Here is a 22686-nt window from a genome sequence, read left to right on the forward strand (position 1 = left end):
CATATATAATTCTTAACACGACTATCATTATTCAACATAATGCAGTTATTTCTTACGTTATTACCCAAATAAAAAATATTAACAGTGAAACGTATTTTCAAAAAAAAAATCAGGATGGCTGATAATGTCGCTGATACAGTAATTTATACAGATAGAGACACGAAACTGTTATACTGGGTGATGTTGCGTTTCAAAATGTCGGCGCACGGGCCTAAAACTCGTTCGAATCTTGCTCTGTCAAGTTTCACACATTTTAGTGGGCCCCGTGCCACAACAGTCGCTGCCCTCGGCCTGTCTAATAACAGTGCAATTTCTCCTACGGTCAGTAGAATATTATTACATTAATATCATTTTTATTTGCTATCACTTAAATTGTGTAATTATTAACGATAATTTGGAAATTCGAAAATGTACCAAAGTAATCGGATGGTCCTAAACGACCAACTTCCGCTGGTTCTTCACCCTCTGAACGTTGTTGTAAAACAACAGCCGTGCCTTCAACGATTATGTAAAAATCTTCACCTGGTTCACCCTGTCGAACTATGGTTTCACTATCATCAAATGCTACAGGTTCTAAAGCATCAGCTACTGTAAGTCGTTCCCACTTATCCAAAGATTCTAAAAATAACAGCAACTTTGAACGACATGCTCATATATTCTGGCACGTTTTCGTGGAATGTGGAATGGTACTTACCTAAAATTGAAACTCTGGAAAGAAATTCTTCGTACATTTTTCGTTTTCTTATGGTAGAACCCATGAGGATTCTTCGATAAGAATCTCTATCGATACCCCATAGTTTAACATCAGTTTTCGCTCGAACAGTCGCAGCACGCGGAGTCCCATAGATTAACGCAAGTTCACCGAAGCTTCCACCTTCTCCTATTGTTGTGGCTAGTTCACCATTCACAAAGATTTCTACCTCCCCTTGATCGATTACGTAAAAATTGTCACCTTCGTCGCCTATTAATTATAATATAACAATAAGTATTTAATTAAAACGAATTCTTAAACTTGTTGCTGATGTATATTTTTAAGCACCTTGACGAATAATTGCCTCTCCAAACAAAAATGTGACAGGGAACATAGCATCAAAAATATCAGAACGTTCGTTCTCGTCCAGATGAGCAAAAAGAACATTTTTGGCAATGGCCTTACTCAAGGCAGCCATTGTTTTATAATCCTTAGGTACGACTTTTTTAACATAACTGGTCGCATCTTCTTCAGAAACCGGCTCTGCTGAGATGCCTCCTCTACGTCTGGGAACTTGGGGGCCTTGTTGTCCAGCAGGTATATCCTCGGTATCCTCTGGACTAGTTGCAATCTGTTGCTTAGCATCGTGAGCCTGCTCCTGAAATTAAAGAGCGAAATTTGATTAATTTCATTAAAATGACTGGCGACTTTATTGCATTCAGTAAATGTTACGCAGCACGTAATTATTTTCTGATCATGAAAATGTTCAAAAACTCAATTCAGGAGAAAGTAAAAGATCTAAAATAAATATACACCTTGCACGATAATGAGGAATAGGATACCTAATTTTTATGGTTATTTTGTTTATTTACATTTACAGGTAATTGAAACATTATCGATAATGGGATTTAACGCTATTCGCATATTTTGCTCTACTTGCCTGTTGCACCATGTCGGAAGCTGATGTTTCTCCTAGGTGTTTTGTAATTATTACCTCCGATCCTATATAGCGACCAATCGATGCTTTTTAAAATAAAAAAAAAAACTTCTGCTTATGATTTATTTATCCCAAAACGAACGACACAACCCTGAAAGTGTCACGTAAGAAAAACAAGCCGCTTTTATGAGTCAATTTTTCTAAGACATGCGCAAAACAATATTGTGCCCTTCCTTTGACGAAGTCATGTACTCTTAATCTCTTAGATATATGCTGAAAACATGGGTAACATATATCGGATAAATCACAGAACATATTATGAAAAGCCATTTTTTCCATAGAAATTACTTGATATATCAAAAGCATTCCTATCCTATGTACAACAAATAATTATCTACTTTCGTTATTTGCAACTTTCTCTAACGATAAACAACATTGAATCTATTGATCTAAAAATATTATTCCTCTCATAAACCATCAACGTGACCACCACTTTGTTAAAATTTAAATTTCCTCGTCAATAACAAAGGGTAATGAAATACATTGCACGCATAAAGAAGTTAATACTTTGTCGAATTTTAAAGTATTTTCGTAAAGAAGGGAATAAAAATTTCCATAATTAGATACACCTGTAAGTATCGTTTCCTCTCTTTCGAAGATTAACTGTTTACTGTAAAATTATATAACCTATAGATAAAATATTACACGGTCTATGAACGATGAGCATCGATGAAAAGGTGAACAAATAATGCCATAGGTCACTTGGCGTTTTCACAAATGAGTGCTTCCTCGTAAATGTGTGATATAACGTAAAAACATCAAATCAATTCCCGACACGATTTTTTATACCCATCCTTTTTATACAATTAATTTTGCCATCATATATTTTATTCAAATTTAATAACAAGTAGAAATAGTTTTGAACAATACGAACGAGTATAAGCAGTATGATAAATCTTTTTTTTTTTATTTTGCATTGCATTTGTTGCAACAGACAAATATTCGTAATAAAATTGTTTCAATTCGGTTTGGTTTTTTTTTATCTATTATCGATGTTACATTCACACCATGTACGTTAATAAATTCGTCAACACTGTTCATTTGATGGCACCTATACATTAACTTATTTTATCACATTTTGTCAATTTTATTAAATCATCATAAGTTAGATTAGTTTAAATAAACTACTTTTACCTAATAAAGAAAGGGTAATGTATCAAAAGTATTTTGAGAAAAGAACAAATGCAAATATATACACACCTACAATAATACTGTTTTACGAATGTATAGATCCAACAATAGCACTGCATTTGAGAGACCAGGAAAATAATAGAGATTAGTTGGTCAATGATCTTAGCACGTGTTAAAATAATGGCATGCATTTGACGTATGAACAATTAAATACCACGTGCGTTACATCATAAAGAGAGATCATTTATCTAATCTAAATATGTTATATGATGCGTTATATGAATATTTTTAAGAAACTTCATTATGTACTTTATAATTTGCTTCTTCATAATGATTGTATAGAAAAATCAGCAAAATATTAGTCGTTATTATACGCAGTGACATCTCTCGAAGATTACCAAAGCAAAGCGATTTAACAGTATTAAACATCAAAGCATGAATTTCACATTGGTCTTGCTTAACAAATAAATACATTTAAGTAGATATATTCTATAACTCAAAAAGCTATATATAGAAATATTAAAATGTATGAAATGCACATCCAACAGTGTACGTATGAATCTTGTATAAGATCCGATATTCACGATCGTACCTCGTCCATTATCTGTCGATATTACTCGATATTCGGCACGGGCGCGTATACACGTTTTTTTTTAACCCAATTACGCGTATCTTTCTTCGCTGACACTTGATTCACACATCCGAATAAACGTAACACGACAAAAAAAAAGTCCGTGTCGGTTATTCGGAGCGAAAGTAACGCATAAACCACGACCACAGTCGTTCTTAATTGCACGCTACACGTCTACCGCGCGTCTCTTTGGAATTTTCTAAGGTCTCGCCAAATTCGATTAATACGACACGATCTTTCGTAGTATTTGTTCACGAAGTCGGCACTCCTGCCAGATGACAAATATACTGTAGGATAGACGGCGAAATTTTTCAAATCAATGGGTAACTCATTGACAGATGAAAACCGATCGGATAGCAACGTACTTCCAGCATTGCCCGTTTAAAACACATTGTCGCAGCGTGCTTTGCACATTTTTGAGGACGAAGCGTTACACACGGCTTTCGTTGTTGTTGGCTAAGGTTGCGCGCTTCGTTATATTTCGAGCATATGCTATATTTAGAGCAGCCCCTGTAGTCGCATATACCGGCTCCCTTTCTATACGTGTGTATAACCACAGCAATAAGAACTGATGACGAGTTCCTTATTTCATTGCTCGCAATTCCACGTTGCGTTTGTTTGACCGCGCAATTCACTGAGAAATGGAAACTACTATCGATCATTTTGTACAATATAGTTCTATAAAGGAACCAGCTAAATGTCTCCATTGTTTGCAGAGATACGAAAATCTTAATGTCAAGGATAACGCAGCAGAATTTCAAGGAAAAATAAGTATGTTATTGAGGAATGTTACATCAAGGACACAGCTATCGTAAAAACATCTACTTTTCATTGGAACGAGGACAAATTAAAAATAAATATTGGCTATATAAATATCAAATATAAAAATACAAATATTTGATGACGAAAGGGAAAGGATTAAAATCTTTATAATTGATAATATTAAACGTCACTCACTACTACTGACCAGTGTCTTTCACCTAAAAAGTTTGTAAAACGAATACGTTTAAATAAATATATTTAGCGCTAAGTAGTTAAGATTGTTAAAAAGAAAACTTTTAAACAAAATATTTAATTTTGTTTGTATATATCTCAAAATTGTATTTCATATTAAACTTGTTTTATTATTGCGTTTTATATTTCAGATTTTATTTTAAATTTTACACGGTGACAAATTTTTAAACGTTGTTTAGTTTGGTTAAAAATACCTTACAGACTCAAATATTTATCATAATGTTAAAAATTATGTGCATACTTGACATATACATTTTTTTCAAAATGACATTATTGAAAAATATTATAAGACATTATAAGAACAAACAAATTCTAGATAAAATATCATAAAACATGCAAAATCAAAATACATGTAAAATATATGTACATAACTAAAAAGCATATTAATGAAACATCTGTATTACTTTTTATAACAAAACATTTTATTTTTATTATGCAATGGATAAAATCTTTAATTAAATATCTTTAATTTTAATGTAAAATATAAAATTAAAATAAAGTTTATTAAATTTATATTAATGCATATTCCTTTATTTAGATTGATCAAAATAACTTTTTCATAATAAGAGAAATAAGTTCTATTTATAATAGAATTCAACATTAGCAATTCTGAGTTAACAAAATTACGACCAATAATGATTGTTCTTATACATATGTGCAGATATTAGCACACTTATATTAGTTCTTTAACAGATGGACAATACATGCATACAATTTATTCATTTTAATTAATATATTTTCTTCGTCACTCTCCTATCATTAAGGGAAAATGCATATCTTTAAAATAAAATAAAATACGTCATAAAGAACTAAATACTTTACAAGTGACAATTAAAGAAGCGAAGGATAACGAATCCGAGGTTATTTCAATGAAACATGATTCAATACGTACTCGTTCCAGTTTCTGAAAGTATTCTCTCAAGAAAGATATGGGATTTTCAGGACGTCCCACACACAGTTGCACTATACAGTCTTTTAAAACTTGTTGAATATTGTGTCTCTGTACGTATTCCTCGCACTCTCTTAAACTTTGCTCTTCCTCGAGATTCGCCGCCATATTGATACACAAGTTGACACTTTATAGCGAATACCTATTCAACAATTTCGTTCTTAACTTTAATATTGCAAATATATTATTTATCATTGTTAGATTAAATTTTTTTATATATGTAAAGAATATATACATATTTCACATGATTATTTATTCATATTATTTATTATATGGTGAGTAGACAACAATCGTACATTTCGAGGTTCAATAAAGTATGGATATTGTCAATATTATATGTACATTTGAAAATTAAAACTAAACTGCTTTTCTTTTTATCTTATTTTAATAAAATACGTCTATAATTATATAATATAGTACTCCAATAAATACAACAATAAATATTTTTAATATATATTTACATATATACATTAATAAATTAAATTTTTTATTGAAGCTAAATAAAAAACTTTCAATCCGATATTACTAAAGCATATTAATATAATTTTAATGTACATTTTAAAAAATGTTAATAAAATTTGAACCCTTCTTTTAAAAATAAAAACTTAAATAAAAATTATTTTAATATTTAAATAACAAAATAATAACATATACTATACGTGGGTGGTAGGATTTTAGAAAATATTTCAGATTTGCATTTTTAACTTCTAACAATAATATATTTTAAAACATATTGTCAATGGGTGGATAGACATTATAACACATAAACTATATTTTAAAATATAAGATAAGAATGTTTTGTATTTTTTGCTTTTAACAATTATATTTCTGCAATCCCATATCAAGCTAATATCATAATGAAAAAAATTTTCTCAAACATTTTGATAAATAATAAGAAGAAATGGGATTTCAGAATTAACAGTTTTAAACTTAAATCTTATCCTTTAGGAAATGTATGGCCATGTTCTTCTATATACACTGATATTTATATGTAACGAAGAATGATTTGAAATATTTATGTAAATGTCAATGCATTGTAGAATCCACTAAAACATTATAATCTAGAAGTATATTTTGCAGGCTTTTTAAATAGAAAAAAATATTTCATAATAGAGCAATAAATAATTTGAAAAGATTACAATATAAATTATGTCCTAATTTAGCTTACAATTTAACATGTAACATATATTTAATTCTATATATTTATATGTAAATAAATATTTACTATTTTTCTTAAAAAATTATAAATTTTCATATGGATTCTTCAATGATTGCATTTTTGAAAAGTAGCTTTTTAAATAATAACTAATAACAAATAAATACATATATCATTATGTTCAACTTTTGCAGTTCAATTTCATATCTCACTTATTTTACCTATTTAATCTAATTGTGCAGTTTTTTTTTTTTTTTTTTTAATCTAAATTTAATTATAGAATGTATGCGATGTATGTGTACAATAAAAAACAGCAATGTTATAAAATATTGCAACATATCCTACATTTAATAATTACAATTGCTTTACGGATACATTGATTTGTATCAGAATTATTTTTATAGTCTTTTAGATCTTACATTGCGAATCCAGTGATTGGTTGTTTATAAACTTCCCTGTATTTGCATTTTTTCTTTTCAATAATTTGGATCTTACTAACGATATCAACATTTGTAAAAGTTCACCGCAATACTTCTGTAATTAAATCCAGTAATGGGTTTCACTTAATCTCTAAACTATATTATTGTTTAATATCATATGCATATAATCTCTTTCTAAAAAACAAAATAAAAGGAAAACATGATTTTAATAAAAATGCTATAAAATACTAGAATATAATACAAATCTCTTCTTCCTAGAGTGCCTTTTAGTAATAAAACATTATAGGATTTAAAGTTTTGACCATGGTAACACTTTGATAATTTAGTCTTTTAGCCTTATAAAAGAAGCATAATTAATTATATTTTAGATAAAAACAAATTTTTTATATAATTGCTATTGTATTATATATATTTATATAGGCACTTTCTACAAGTAATTGGAGATTTTTTAAATGTGCAGTGAAAATGAATAAGAAATTTTCAGCAATTTTCTTTCTTATTACTAAAATCCATTTCTATGTAAGTGCTAAAAATATGTCTCTTTTTATAATAAATCACCAACTAAGAAAGTTGTGTAACTAATTGATGAATAGAATATATTTATATATGCAATTGTAAGCACACACAATTTTATTATTTTTTTTTTTTTTTGAGATGGTTATGATAAAATTCTTGTAATATCTTAACAATAAAAATCGTGTATCATGATTAATACAAAGTGCAGTTTGTAATCTAAATAGCATTTGTTTTACTCCTTCATTCATTATGTACTTATTGCTCTAAATAGATTTGTAAGTTGATAGATTAATTGCACAGAGTGTGATACTTGTTCCAAAAGTTACTTTAATGTACTTAATAACATTACAATTTTTAAACGTAATAGAGGAAAATGAAATCTTATGATGTAGTAAGAAATTCTTACATCATAAAATTTGCATATAATAAAAATATATGCAGAAAATAAAATTTTCAATTTTGAATCTATTTTCTCTAGATTAATGTTATGCCTATAAATAAAAATCTATTTAAAAATGCACTGCTAAAATTCAAGAAGCAATTTAATTACTTATAAAACTTATTCAATGATACGCTTTAATTTCATAATCTATCCCCCTGTAGTCTATCTTTCATCATTTACATATTTGTAAAGGAAGTTTTTTAATAAATGGCCACCATGGTCTACTGTTACTACTTATTGCTATTAGATTATTACCATGATTTTGTTTCATTCAAATAATACTGATTTAAAATTAATATCAAGCTATAATCTCAAATATTAATATTTAACATAAAATGAAATTTTCTAATACGTTTGTTGATATTAGATGCATAAAATCTGTTGTTCTAAAGAACTATACAACTTTGATGCTTAACTTATTAATTACATCTTGTTCATGGTTTTTAAGGCACCAGATATACATGAAAGATAAATTAACACGTAAACGTGCAACTCATTGTTGAAAGAAGATTGCCTTATCATTGGAACTTAAAAATCATGAACGAGCGCGAGTTCCATTTTTGAAATTTCTGACTTAACGTTTCTCTTCTCATAGTAAATGCAAATATGATTGTTAAATAAAAATAAATGCCATATAAAACGCTTTTAGAACTAAAACAACAATATTTATATTTTATAATTAAGTAATGCATTAAAATATAAATTTCTTCAAAGATTTCTAAACTACTAAGTATAAAAAATAAATAGCAGTGCGTAATTAATAGTAAGGTACATAATAATGTGTATAAATAAAATAACGATTGGCAATCAGTATCGTTATCTATAAAAATGCACCGATATTCCATAGAAATAAAATTGGAAGTTTTCAAGTAAAACACTTATATAATTTTTTGCAAAAACGCTAAATATCTTCCTCAAAAATTGACTAGTATTTGACATGACTTTGATCTAATTCATTAACTAGAATATTTCTATACGTTCATGGAAATATATGAATGCTGAACAGTGATCCATTCTCTGATTTATTTGGCAGTAATACTTACTTCGACCTTACGGAGTTGTCGATGTTAAAAATGTTGGATCAACTGCAGCAACCTTTGCAGTTAAAAATGCATGCATACAGAATAATAAATTCTGTACTTGAGAACATTCCAATTCCTAGAAAGGAATTAAAATTGACATACAAAAAATAAAATTTATGCCCTTCTTATGACAAATAAGTACCTTTGTTTCAATAGCAATACTATCTGATTCTTGAAAGTGTAATTTCAGTCTACTTTTCCCATCATCGCTAGATCCTCTTAATTGTGAAAATTTATAACGCCATACAGTCTCACCAATGTCTTCATAAGAAAGTGTAAAACCTTGAGTCCATTCTAAAGTTAAACCTGCACTTCTACCATTAAAAGTGACTGGAAATGTTTTACTCTGTAAAAAAAAAAAGAAAAAAAAGAGGGGGAAAGAAAAAACATTGACAATAGGAAAAATTCCAAAAGTAACATAATTTTATGTATTTTTAACAAAACAGAAATTTATTACTAACTTTCAAATGTGTAACAGCTGAACACACTGCAGTATGCCATGCTGCTTCAACTCTTAAAAGTTCCTGCCTAGTTTCGACACTTAGATATCGTGGAGGCTTACCCGGACTTTGCGCTAAAAAGCAGTGTTGTCTTTCATCTACATTTTCGGATTCTCGCATTACACGAAACATTGTTTGATATACTTTAAAAGTTAGTGCACATCGTGACCAATCTCCTATATTGCACTAAATATAAATCATAGCATTTAACTGTACAATACACATTGTTAAAGTTTATTGTATCATGTGTCAATCATTAAAACTTACAGGAGGTGTTTCAAATAATAACAAATCAGGTCCTTTTAACGCTAAAAACCTCGGTCTATAACTTTGCCATGGCTGATTACTATTACTTACTGCTTCATTAACCCATCCCATGTATTCTATGCGTTCACCGACTCCGAAATTGCGGTTATATAATTTCATCTGGTAAATAATTATATAGATTATAAATGATTATATAATTACTATATATAAATTAATTCATAGAATATTTTTCACCTGTAAATGTGTTAAACCTGTAATATTATCAGTAATATATTTTAACCATTGACTCAGAATCGCACTATCATCACAGTGTATGACACCCGTTCGTGCACCATTTAGTCCTCTTACTTCAAATGCATTTCTTCTTAGCTTATCTGTTCCAAAGATATATCTTGTCACATAAGCCATCATCAATGGAACTGAAATTACATTGTCTTATAATTTATTGTCTTTCTTAAATAATGAAAAACATTAAAACACATTATCACAACCTGTTATAACATCTACCCATTTCCTATATTGCACTGAAGTGGCAGATGCATTTGAACTTTGTCGACTATGACCACATCTAGGACTACCACCTTGTCTATTAGGTGACAACCATTCATCTTCTGAACTACCATTGGCAACATTATCTAATTTCTCCTCTTTTTCTAAAAATAGTATTAATATTTTAAATTATAATTAAAGATATTTTTAAATATTAAAATTTATTAAATACTATTTTTACCATTTTGTTGTAGAAATGGCTTTGCTGAACGATAATGTTTCACTGTTAAAACAACTATATCACCAGCATTTCTCAAAATGTTAACAGCATCATCATGATTACATGCAGTTATGTATTCTCCATTTACTATGAAAAAGTTATATGTGTTTTATACTTTATAATATCAAATTAATGATAAAATAAAAGTTTTTAAAATTACTTTGCTACAATTTCCACTAATAGCTTTAATCTAACTTTGACTTTATAATAATACAGCTGAACTGAAAACGCTATTTCAAAGGAAGAAACCAATATTGACAGGTTTGACACAAATACAATAAGTATTGAAGACTGCCTATATACAGAAATACAATTCTCATTGATAGTACATTTTTTGATATGGCAAATATCAAAGCTGGTATAATTTATAAAAATTTATTTACCATGATTAAAAAGCACATAAAATTTAAAATGTTATTTTCTAATAATGCGTATTTTATGATTAATCTACCTTTAATAATTGCATCTCCTACAAACAGTTGTCCACATTGATCAGCTGCTTGGCCTTTGTAAATTCTAGATATAAGTACAGGAAGTTTATGCTCTGCTCCTCCCTTTATACTTAATCCCAATCCTCCAACTTTTTGTCTAGTTATTTGCACCATTCTTTCTTTAGCATTTAATGGTGGCTTATTATGATTTGCTGCCTGCTGAAAATCATTATTGTTTCTTATAAACTACATAAAATAATGATGATGGCAAAAATAATAATATTAAACATTACCTCTAAATCTTCTCTTTGAAGTTTTAAAACTTCCATAGACAGATGTAAACGCATTGGTACTGGTTTACTTTTCCCATCACTAACACTCACCATTCCTGTCCTTACCTTTTTAAAGATAAGAAAAATTTTAATCTTATATATTTTAATTTATTATTAAATTGAATATTTATCTTTAATTATTAATTTATTTTTTAATTATAGATATTACATATTTCAGTCATGACTAATACATTATAAAATAAAATCTAATTTTTATAGGGATTACAAATATTCATATATATTGATTAAATAACTGTATTACTTAAGTGTTTTGCACACATGTATTCATAATACATATGTATTCAATTATACTTAAATAGTTCATTCTACATTCATAATTGTCTATTCTTATTTATATAAAATTAATTATTTAACATATCTTGATATTTAACTAATCATAAATTGAAATAAAAAACAAAAACTTCCTTTACTATTATCTTTTTAGTATCACACTATGGCACTTGTAATATACATTTCTGAAAGTAAAAAGTACAATTTTTTAAGATGTATCTATTTTATATTTATTTCATTATTTTAAAACAAAGTAATCTAAAAATCAGCGACGCTTAAATTATAGAATAAGTGGATTTCAACATTTTTTCTTATATTTGTCATATTTGGATATAAAAAAATTATCAGTAAACAATGAAACATTTAAAAAATGAAGCATATTAATTGCTCACCTTCAGCTTCTGATCAATCTTCTCCTCGATCGGAGTACTCATTTTCGTTGCGTTGATTCTCATTATTTAATATAATTATGCAGCTCTTACATACAAGTCCCCGTATTGCCAAATGCAAATTAACGGGGTTGATAAAGTTTCATAAATCGTTGGTATAGCAAATAACATATTAATTCCACACGAATCGTTTGACACAACTACGACAAGTACTTGAACGATGAAAAAGTAAGATCATATTCTTATTGTTTGCTAAAAAAAATGTCGCAATGTATTCGCAGAATATATCTACTTAGAGATTCACAATATTTTAGGATAAGACACATTCATTGAAAGTTCTGATTTTTCAAACCGTACATCGTGACGTTTTGAAACGTTCGGGTAAGGCAAAAACTTCGTAAACCGGGACGCAGAAAAATTGGAGTGGGCTAAAAGTAGCTAAAAGCCCGCGGCTGAGGCGCATCGATTTATACAATGCAGTGCGCATCGATGATATTCGTTTGTTTCAAATAGCGGGAAACATAAAAATTGAAAACCTCACTACTGTAAATGTAATGTAAATGTAATGTAATATATAGTAGTGTAATGTATATAATAAAAGCAAAATTTATTATAAATATAATAAAAATAAAATTTCTATTTCATTTTTGACCAGTTTGCATTATTAAAATTAATATTTAATCAATAAATTATATTATAATTGTACAATAGAATACAATATATTTCATTCTATTTTTAAGGATTCAAAATATGTATTATATATGCAGAATAGAAAATAAACAATTTTTCATTATAACAAAATATTTCCAGTACTGTAATGCACAATTATTACATTGAAAAATATTTAAACAAAATGTAAATACAATATTCTGATTAATGTTTTATTTATAAATGCATAATTAAACAGAAGAGATGATCCTTTATTATTAACAATGAATACAAAAATAAGTCTATACAATTTTCTTTATATTTTTTACTTTCTTTCTTACTTTACAACTAAGTTCTTTAATTACAATTTATACTTATTTTTTAAAGTAAAAAATAATATTTTACAATATTATTATAGTAATACCAAGTTTTGTTAATTTTACATATTCCGCATATTTTATTAGAAGAAAAAAATGTGCGAATAATAGCTTTAATTAAAAAATATCATCTACAAAATTATACATTATACAAAATATTCTTCTTTAAATAAATTTAAACAATTATTTTTAATATGAGTTATTATGAAAACATAATCGTTTTCAGAAAATCATAAGATGCATTTATAACTCCCCAACTTATAAATGATCTCATACAATTTAAATGCACACCATTGTAAAATGACATTATACTTCTATTCCTTACAATATATATTTCACGAGTTACAGTCATAAATTTTTCAAAATTACCACCTATCTTTGACTGCATATGTATTTTTATTACATTCATAGGGTAAAATACAGTACTTGTAAAGCCACCTATTAAAGCACCATTAATGAAACTTGTTAATAATGACTCTTGTTCACCTATCAATTTTTTTGATTTTTCCTTCAGAATAAAAAACATAAGATTTGACCAACTATTCCTATATATAATTGGAACTAATCCACGATAACATTCAGATATACCATAATTTTTTAATAAATATTTAAATGCATGAGAAGTATTTTTAAATTTATCATGATACCGCCAATCTTGTAGCAATGTTTGTACTCTTTCAAGGGGCATAAGTATAGCCTCAGCAGTACCAGCAAAATGAGCTGCTATTATTCTAATTAATATATCATTATTTGTTAATGTGCACAGTCGTTCCTTGCAACCTTCATACATACTAAACATTACACTAACCGAAAGAGTTTTTTGGCAAAGGGGTGGTAGAATTCCACGGTATATTAATCGTATTCCTTCTCTAGATATCTGTTGAAACGCAGTATTGGCTGGAACATCTTCCAAAATCTATCATAGTAAGAGAAATCTATTTACATAAATTTATTAATTAATATATTATTAAATAATTTGTTTTATATACCTGTCTAAATATAATTTTATTAATAGGAAATGTAATAGATACATTAATAACTGCAGCTCCCCAGCCACAAACAAACTCTTTAAAGTCATTATTATTAAGGGTAAATAATGATCTTAATGAGACATTTTGTGAAGTAATGTTACTCATATTAATATTATATGTAATAATTTCTTTTAACTATAATTTAGAGCAACACATCATGTTTATATCTTTTAAATCATCTTTTTTATCGTTTGAATTAAATAAATTATTTACCTGTAATCAATAAATAATTATAAGTTTAATATATAACATATTTTATAGTTGTTCACATTATATAATTTTCAGATAGTGCAATTACAGATCACAGATATATAATTTTATAAACATGCTACTTACATCTTGCACGATTCATGATTCACTCCAACCTCACTTCATATGTACGTAAAATTTGACCTAAATATGTTTTTTAATTCACCAAATTTTCAACCTACATTTCCTACTTAAATACAATGGAACAGTACTAATTATTCATATGTCATATTGCATCGTTAAAATTTCAAAGTTTTTTTTTTTTTTATAAAACTTGGTAAGGTAACCAATTAAAGTCACATATTCGGACCAATCAAAATTTACAAAACTTTAAACTTCAAAATATATTTTTAAAGATACATTTACAAAAGTTTTCACTTAGGAAGTAATAATTATATGTATATTCTTGATTTACAAGAAAGATATAATTATGAAAATGTAAATTTTTTTAAAATTTTATTTATAGAAGTATGAATTTTTTATAATAATAAAAGTTATAACAACTTAAAGATATAGTACACAATTTGCAATGAGGATATAGCAAAATGATAAAATAATAAAAATTAAATTTTTAAAATAAATATTAAAATATGGACCATGTATAACATTTGTTTAGGTATTTTTAATTGGTACTTCTAATTAATATATAAATAAAAATAGTATGATGTGAATATAAAATTATCAGCTATTGATATTTAAATCCATCGATATAGGTATTCATACATATATGTATGTGCTATCCATATGTATAAAACGCACTTGTGCATTTATATGTTAGTTCATTTTTCGTAAGAGTAGGATAGAATTAAAACCTTGTCCTAATTTCGTAAAAGTATCAAGTTTGTTATTTTTTGTTGTATCGAGGTTTTATTTTAAAGTGTACAAATTATTTTTACGGTTATTTTATTATATACGTATAAATATATATTAAAACTTCCACATAAATATCAGTTACGAAAATGCTACGAGTAACAAATTATATTGGGCTAAAATCACAAAATTTCATCAAAATTATTAATTCGAATATTAGGTAAATTATTTTTCTATTAATTATATTATACAATTCTTCAGTGTATATTGTAGTAGAATTATTATTATTATATATTCTAAGAGTATTACTGTGCAATCTATAATTAAAATTGTGTCAAGTAATAACTAATAATTAACTTTCAAAAAACAGCAGACTACTGTATTATATTTATGTGTAAATTGATATTTAAGTTCTTTTATTTTATACTAAGAAATTCGACCAAATTTTTGTCAATTAAATTATTACTTAGTTATTATATAAATTCATAAATCAATATTACAAATATTTATATTATTATTATTGTCAGCTAATTGTACTTTGAACTAATGACACATATAAATAGATTCTATTTTGTTTTTTCCTTGTTAGGTAGACATATACATTAGAGTAACAGAAAAATAATAAGAAATAGATAGGTATATAAATTCTACTATTACACAAGCTGCTGTAAAAAGAACAGAAGAAAAAACAGAAAAAGGTGCAGCTACAAAGTCTCAATCTTTTGTCAGGAATATTTTCATTGGTCAGTTAGAAACTAGCCAAATATTTCCATTTCCAGAAGTATTAAATGATGAGCAAATTGACACATTAAAATTATTAATTGATCCTATAGAAAAATTTTATGAGGTAATAAAGCTATAACAAAACAAAAAAATTTTTTATTTTTCTATAGTAAATGCTGATCAGTCTGATATAAATCTTTATTTAAAGAAAATAAATGATCCAATGAAAAATGATGACAATGCATCTATAGATCAGAAAACATTGCAAGCCATGTGGGAACTTGGAGTATTTTGTCTTCAAGTTCCTCAGAAATATGGTGGATTAGGATTAAATAATAGTCAATATAGCAGGTGTGTTGAAATATGTGGATATCATGATTTAGGTATTGGTATTACTTTAGGTGCACATCAAAGTATTGGATTTAAGGTATACTTTTTATTTGGTTACATATGATATTTCCTCTAAAAACTATAATTCAATCTTATCTAATTCACTTAGGGAATACTTTTATATGGTACACCAGAACAAAAAGAAAAATATCTTCCAAGAGTTTGCAATGGAGAATATGCAGCATTTTGTCTCACAGAACCAAGCAGTGGTTCAGATGCTGGTTCAATTCGCTCTCGTGCAGTAAAATCAGCAGATGGTTCACATTATGTATTAAATGGCAATAAAATTTGGATATCAAATGGTGGTTTAGCAGAAATTATGACAGTTTTTGCACAAGTTCCTGTGAAAGATTCAGAAACTGGTGAAACTAAAGATAAAGTTACTGCATTTATTGTTGAAAGATCGTTTGGTGGTGTAACAAATGGACCACCAGAGAAAAAAATGGGTATTAAATGCAGCAATACAGCTGAAGTTTATTTTGAAAATGTCAAAATACCTGCAGAAAATGTTATAAAGGGTGAAGGACAAGGTTTTTCGGTACTAATTGTTTTAAGTACAAAATAACTAAAGATTCAAAAAGATATTTGATACACATCTTGTATTTTATCAGGTTGCAATGAATGTCTTAAATAATGGTCGATTTGGTATGGCTGCTGCTCTTTCTGGAACTATGCGTTATTGTATTAGGAAAGCAGTTGAACATGCAACACAAAGAGTACAATTTGGACACACAATAGATTATTATGGAAGTACCCAAGAAAAGTTAGGTCGCATGGCGATGTTGCAATATGTAACTGAAAGTCTTGCATATTCAATTGCAGCTAATATGGATAATGGAAGTCAGGATTATTATTTAGAAGCAGCAATTTCTAAAGTAAGATTGATTTGAAAACGTGAAGCTAAGTATTTGTTTATTTGATTACCTTAAAATAATTATTCTAGTGCTTTGCATCAGAAGCTGCATGGTGGGTTTGTGATGAAGCTATTCAAATATTGGGTGGAATGGGATACATGAAAGATACTGGACTCGAACGAGTTATGCGAGATTTGCGTATTTTCAGAATTTTTGAAGGAACTAACGATGTTCTTCGTATTTTTGTTGTTCTTTCTGGACTTCAACACATGGGAATCCATTTGCGACAAATAATGTCAGCATTTAAAATTCCTACCATCAATTTAGGACTGATCTTTGAAGAATTAAGCAAAAGAGCAATGCGAACAATTGGATTAGCATCAACACGTAATCTTACACAATTAGTTCATCCTAATTTACATAAAAGTGCTACATTATGTGCCAAGGTTTATAATGGTTTATAGTATTGATACAAATGCATCAATAATTAATTTTGGTTAATTTATGAATAATTATTTGTAGAGTATAGAAGCATTTGGTCAAAGTATAGAAGGTGCTGTTCTTAAATATGGTCCAAATGCTATTGTGGAACAACAATTTATTCTTAATAGATTAGCTCAAGCAGCATTTGATATCTACACTATGGCTACTGTATTAAGTAGAGCAACTTTAGCTGCAAATAAAAACCTTCCGAGTATGGAGCACGAACTTCTTATGAGTGAAACATGGTGCTTAGAAGTATGTATCTATTCTTACTAATACTTAAGCTTATTTTTATTTGTAATAATTCTATTAATTATAATATAGGCAAGCAGACGTGTGAATTCTAATCTAAAATTTGATAAACAATTAAATGTGTTTAATAACTTAAGCAGAATTTCAAAGAATATGTGCGATATTGGTGGATGTGTTCAATTAAATCCATTAGGTCTTTAATGATAAAATCAATCATTAAATATGTTAAATCAAGGACCATACATGGATATTAAATGATCGTAAGCCTTTTACTTAAAATAATATAGTAGTGTAACAAGTACCACAACAATTATTAATACCATAAAATACCCTAATATTAACAATTGGGATGTATAAAATAGTTGTATAAAACAATTTGTTAATTTTAATAAGTAATTTGTTAGGAGTACTGAATTCATACCTATATTGAAAATTTTTTGATATTTTTACACAAAACAGATATTGTAAATAAATTGTTATAAAAAATATACACTTGAAAGTAGATGCTGTTTATTTTTCATTAAATCTCACAAAATAGCGAATTGAATGCTTAAGAAATAGAGTAATGTACAGTAAATTTGTGTAGTTTTTTATATAATAAATTAAATGTAAATAGAATTCCTTTTTACCATACATTTAAAAATGTTTGATAACATTATTCCTATTTCCGTTTTCATTTAAGATGATATTAAATATAAGAAAAAAAGTACCACAGTATTTTAATTCATAATTAATATCAATCCTTGATTATTTTTTTTCTAATTGTAATATAAATGCACAATTTAACAATATCACAACATTACACAAAGGTAAGAATATACTTTCTGATCATTTTTTTTATCTGTCTATAATATGGAAGCACATAGAATATAGCCATTGTACAATTTAACTTTTACAGCATCCATATAAGACATCAATAACATTAAGTGTGAAGTGAAGTACATGCAGAAACATAAAATTGCGTATTTCATTACTATAAAAAGTATTACTTAAGTTTGAGATTCAAACCATCAATTTTTTTTACAATTTTTAAAATAAAGTTATCGTTAATTATACACTAAAAATTCTGATTATATAAAAATTAACAATGAAATAATATGTAATAAGAGTTATTTTATTGTTCCATTACAATTTTTCAACTATACATTGGCAGTGTTTTCCTCCAATTTGTGACAATTAATTATAGACCAATTTGATTCTCAAACTTTAAGTTATTTAAAATGTTTAACATGTTTAATAAATATCATTCAAACGCAAATAAGGTGGTATGAAACTAATATGATGAGGTATGATTTTATTACTGAATGTTTAGAACATGAAATTGGAAAGAATTTACCATTGTTGATAGATACAACTGTGATCCATAACTTTTCAGAAAAATAGAATATTAGATTATTTCTTAGTGTTTGTGTTACTCCAGGTATGCAATCTTATCTTTAAAAACATATGACTTCTATAATATGAACTCACAATCTGTTAATATATTTGTGTGTTTCTCCTATGAACTATACCTTATGGTCTAATAAGCCTTTATAAGAATAGTAGTAAATATATTATCACGAATAAAAAGAAGCACAGTTAAATTCAAATGAGAATTGATATATTAAAATATAGAAACAAAGAACAATTTTATGATTAATATAACAATTTTTAATACCATATTCACTTGATAAATTCTCCACTTTCACATTACTTTTAGTTTTTATATCACAACCCTGATGTTCCTTTATAAGAAAATAACTGTTCGCATTTTATAAAGTTGTAGATAATTTAATGAGTCAACTTGAATTCATTGGAATAAACCTGACTCAAGTATTGTCTAATTAATGTATCGATAATTTGTTTCCTGAGAAATATTTCTATGATTTTACGATTCGTCTATCTATTATGTTTTTACGAAAATAATAACAATGAAAATGCGATTTTCTGTATACATTTTTTAATATACAGAAACATATATCTTAATAGCCTAAGTAATAGTGTTCTATAAATGTGAATAGCAACCATATTTTATTTCATTCTTTTTGTATATGTAAATAATTATATGAACTATTTAGAACATTTGTAAAATAATATACCTAAAAATTAATTTTCAAAACATGTGCTGTCCTATTCTTTTACGTTTAAGCAAAATCTCTCTTTCGTTGCATATTGTTATTTTACATAAATTACCTTCATAAAAATTGTATATGTAGTGAACTAATTAATAATTTGTAATATTGTTTAAAATTATGATTTAGTAGGAAATTTATGAATATAATATAAAAAAGCTTCCAAGTACAAAGTAGTGAATGATATAGGAAAACCAAGTTTGTTAATGCTTAAAATTAATTCTAATTAGGAAACTAATTTTAGAGCAAAAATGAAACTCTTAGAAATTAAGTAAATGTCATATACATGAAAATTAGCTTTGTATTTTTAATTGTTATTTTATATGAAGCTATTCAACAAAATAGAAAAGGACTTTAAACTTTCATTAATACTATTTTAATATTATAGTCACAACATTTATAACACACAAATGTAATCACAAAAAAATGGAATAAATTTAACATGATGAAATCAAGTCTTTATGTATTAAATCATTATTTTTATGTATTTTTATAAATTGATTTTTTATAATATTTTAGACATATGAAACAAATATCTACATAATCAAAAAAAATATGATATTGTTATTAATCTATAGTAAAAATTAAAAATTAAAACTTATTCATTTCATTAATAAACAATGATTTTTTATCATTAATTACCACATATGTACTTACAAGCTTGTAGATTTTTAATGACATAGTATCACTACCTGGAGTAACTTATAAGAGTTAGAAAAGCTAACCCTGTGCTATAGACAAATTTTTAAATGTTTGTCCATTCCAAGCAACTGAGATACAATAATGTTGCAATAACTGAATTAAAAGTTCTCGCTCATCCAACATTTCTATATGTTCGATTCGACTACGATCATCTTGAGGCAGTGAATCATAGACTTCTACCATTGTCCATGCATTAGAGCCTTCCCAATTGTTTATTGTAAAGCTGAAATATATAATACAAGTTATATTTTTCATAAAACATTAATTACTTCTAAGATAATACACAAAGTAAACAAAAAAATTTGTGTACCGCCTTTGTTGAGTTTCCAAAGATTCACAATCTTCTACACCTGCTAACAAACATCCACGACTACGTAAATTAGACAACATAACTTGACCAAATTTATCCTTCATGTTCAATTGCTCATAATTAACAAAAATACTATTTGGAAATTTTCCGGCAAGCCATTTTAATAATCCAGAAGCTGCACTAGTGTCTATATACACTAAGACACATTCTGCAAGGAACATGGTTGGAAGATTAAAATTAACTTCTGCTTGTGTTAATTTATTAATAAGTTCAGATATGTGCCGCAGATCCATTCCCACCAAGTGATAGTTGGCAGCATGTAGATCTGTTGTTGAAAACCTAATTTCTCCATCTGTAAAATAAATATTAACTAACAAAAATTATTTTGCTTTTATACACAAGTCAAAAACTATAGAACATTACTTTACCTTCTGTATTTAACATATCTATCAATTGCTTATGTTTTTTGATGTGATAACATTTTCTAGCGGTAATGCTAGGAAAATCAAGTTCTATAAAATTTGCTGGACTTTTTCCTGCTTCCTTAAGTCTCCAATAAAGTGTGTCAAATCCAGCACCCAAGTTTATAATTTGTCCCTTTTCTCCAGATAACTACATTTGTCATAAATTAATTTCTAATTTAATTTAATTAATTAATAGTTAAATTAATGATAATTAGTAGTTAGAGAACAAAAATAAAATTAATTTTGTTAATTATGAAAGTACACAAATTATTTAACAATTATGAGTACAGTTTCAATTGTTTGTAATTTTTGTGCAAAAAAATGTAATATCTACATAAGATTAACCTATTTTACTGTTTCACGATAAAAAGAGGACTTTGGAAATTAGGACAGGGCCTCGGCCAGGTCAAGGTTTCCGGCATTGCACGTCCTTTGCTACTCAAATCAGCTGTATCCCGGATTGTTTCTATCATGTTCTAGGTTATGCCAATTTTGGAGTTGTAATAATCAAATTTAAAGAAAACGAAATTAGTACATACCTTGAGGAATTTGTCAACAAACACTTCAATCCCCTTCACTCTCGCATAGTAACCACGATTGATTTCAGGCGCTTTTCGTCCAGTTTGTTTTACGAAAAAGTTGATAAATGGATCGGACCAGTAACCAAGTTGCACCGCATATCTTTTACATTCACTTGCATCATCATTAGTGGCCTGTATGGCCTCATCATCAGCCATATCTTTGATCATTACACCAATTTCGGTTCACTTCAGTTATGATAAATCATTATTCGACGTTTTCTTAATGTGGAAACCGTTACTTGTCACTCATAGAAAACTGTACAAGCAACCATACTGCTTAAGACTGTGTAGAGACTGCTGTAGACTCGCATCTACTTGCGGCGCAAGCTTGCGCCTGCTGTGCGGGTTATCTGACAGTAGGGGTATCCCAACCATTATCTTACTTTAATACATATTACATGTGCATGGAACATAAACGCATCTCACTTATAGTTTGATTTATAATCAATTTCAATTATAACTTTTATTAATATTGATATTTATAGATTAATTAATACAATTTCTTTTACATAAGATTTAAAAAAATTTATATTTTATATGAAAAATGGAATCAATAATTATATCTGCTATTAAATAAAGTGCAAATTTCTTAAAAAAAAAATTTTTTTCCATTTTCTAAATATCTTTTGTTAATTTTTTTAAAAATATTTAATAATACTAAATATATAATTTT

General features: G+C 27.3%; 5 protein-coding genes across 15 annotated transcripts; 1 reads left to right on the forward strand and 4 right to left on the reverse strand.

Moving 5' to 3' along the window:
- Pka-R1 (protein kinase, cAMP-dependent, regulatory subunit type 1) lies at window positions 1-5537 on the reverse strand. 9 transcript variants are annotated; one of them, XM_017903396.1, is made up of 6 exons: window positions 5357-5433; window positions 1632-1693; window positions 1040-1349; window positions 695-961; window positions 415-618; window positions 1-316 (listed from the first exon to the last, which is right to left on the reverse strand). In XM_017903396.1, the coding sequence occupies exons 2-6, from the start codon at window positions 1641-1643 to the stop codon at window positions 144-146; spliced, it is 966 nt and encodes a 321-aa protein (XP_017758885.1). In that variant the 5' UTR covers window positions 1644-1693; window positions 5357-5433; the 3' UTR covers window positions 1-143. The 9 variants fall into 9 exon arrangements, with proteins under 9 accessions (XP_017758885.1, XP_017758882.1, XP_017758884.1 ...); XM_017903393.1 differs by having other exon boundaries at window positions 1632-1714; XM_017903395.1 differs by lacking the exon at window positions 5357-5433 and adding an exon at window positions 4418-4424 and having other exon boundaries at window positions 1632-1714.
- Window positions 5479-12419, reverse strand: Syn2 (Syntrophin-like 2). 3 transcript variants are annotated; one of them, XM_017903386.1, is made up of 11 exons: window positions 12032-12419; window positions 11310-11414; window positions 11037-11235; window positions 10547-10672; window positions 10308-10469; window positions 10051-10235; window positions 9817-9975; window positions 9511-9735; window positions 9192-9395; window positions 9011-9125; window positions 5479-5555 (listed from the first exon to the last, which is right to left on the reverse strand). In XM_017903386.1, the coding sequence occupies exons 1-10, from the start codon at window positions 12092-12094 to the stop codon at window positions 9018-9020; spliced, it is 1536 nt and encodes a 511-aa protein (XP_017758875.1). In that variant the 5' UTR covers window positions 12095-12419; the 3' UTR covers window positions 5479-5555; window positions 9011-9017. The 3 variants fall into 3 exon arrangements, with proteins under 3 accessions (XP_017758875.1, XP_017758876.1, XP_017758874.1); XM_017903387.1 differs by lacking the exon at window positions 5479-5555 and having other exon boundaries at window positions 9006-9125; window positions 11037-11232; XM_017903385.1 differs by lacking the exon at window positions 5479-5555 and having other exon boundaries at window positions 9006-9125.
- An 836-nt stretch (window positions 12420-13255) lies between these two features.
- On the reverse strand, window positions 13256-14207 carry LOC108549835 (solute carrier family 25 member 51). Its single transcript, XM_017903398.1, has 2 exons — window positions 14043-14207; window positions 13256-13969 (listed from the first exon to the last, which is right to left on the reverse strand). Exons 1-2 carry the CDS (start codon window positions 14187-14189, stop codon window positions 13256-13258), a joined length of 861 nt encoding a protein of 286 aa, XP_017758887.1. The 5' UTR covers window positions 14190-14207.
- Window positions 14208-15141: 934 nt separating this feature from the next.
- Window positions 15142-18167, forward strand: Acadvl (Acyl-CoA dehydrogenase very long chain). The gene is made up of 8 exons (XM_017903399.1): window positions 15142-15363; window positions 15780-15990; window positions 16075-16293; window positions 16366-16794; window positions 16868-17131; window positions 17200-17556; window positions 17633-17848; window positions 17918-18167. Exons 1-8 carry the CDS (start codon window positions 15293-15295, stop codon window positions 18044-18046), a joined length of 1896 nt encoding a protein of 631 aa, XP_017758888.1. The 5' UTR covers window positions 15142-15292; the 3' UTR covers window positions 18047-18167.
- Window positions 18168-20676: 2509 nt separating this feature from the next.
- LOC108549817 (leucine carboxyl methyltransferase 1) lies at window positions 20677-22333 on the reverse strand. The gene is made up of 4 exons (XM_017903353.1): window positions 21972-22333; window positions 21397-21580; window positions 20969-21320; window positions 20677-20881 (listed from the first exon to the last, which is right to left on the reverse strand). The coding sequence occupies exons 1-4, from the start codon at window positions 22179-22181 to the stop codon at window positions 20677-20679; spliced, it is 951 nt and encodes a 316-aa protein (XP_017758842.1). The 5' UTR covers window positions 22182-22333.
- Between the last annotated feature and the right edge of the window lie 353 nt (window positions 22334-22686).

The sequence above is a fragment of the Eufriesea mexicana genome, unplaced genomic scaffold (genome assembly GCF_001483705.2).
Source record: "Eufriesea mexicana isolate 0111107269 unplaced genomic scaffold, ASM148370v2 scaffold2143, whole genome shotgun sequence".
NCBI classification, from domain to species: domain Eukaryota; kingdom Metazoa; phylum Arthropoda; class Insecta; order Hymenoptera; family Apidae; genus Eufriesea; species Eufriesea mexicana.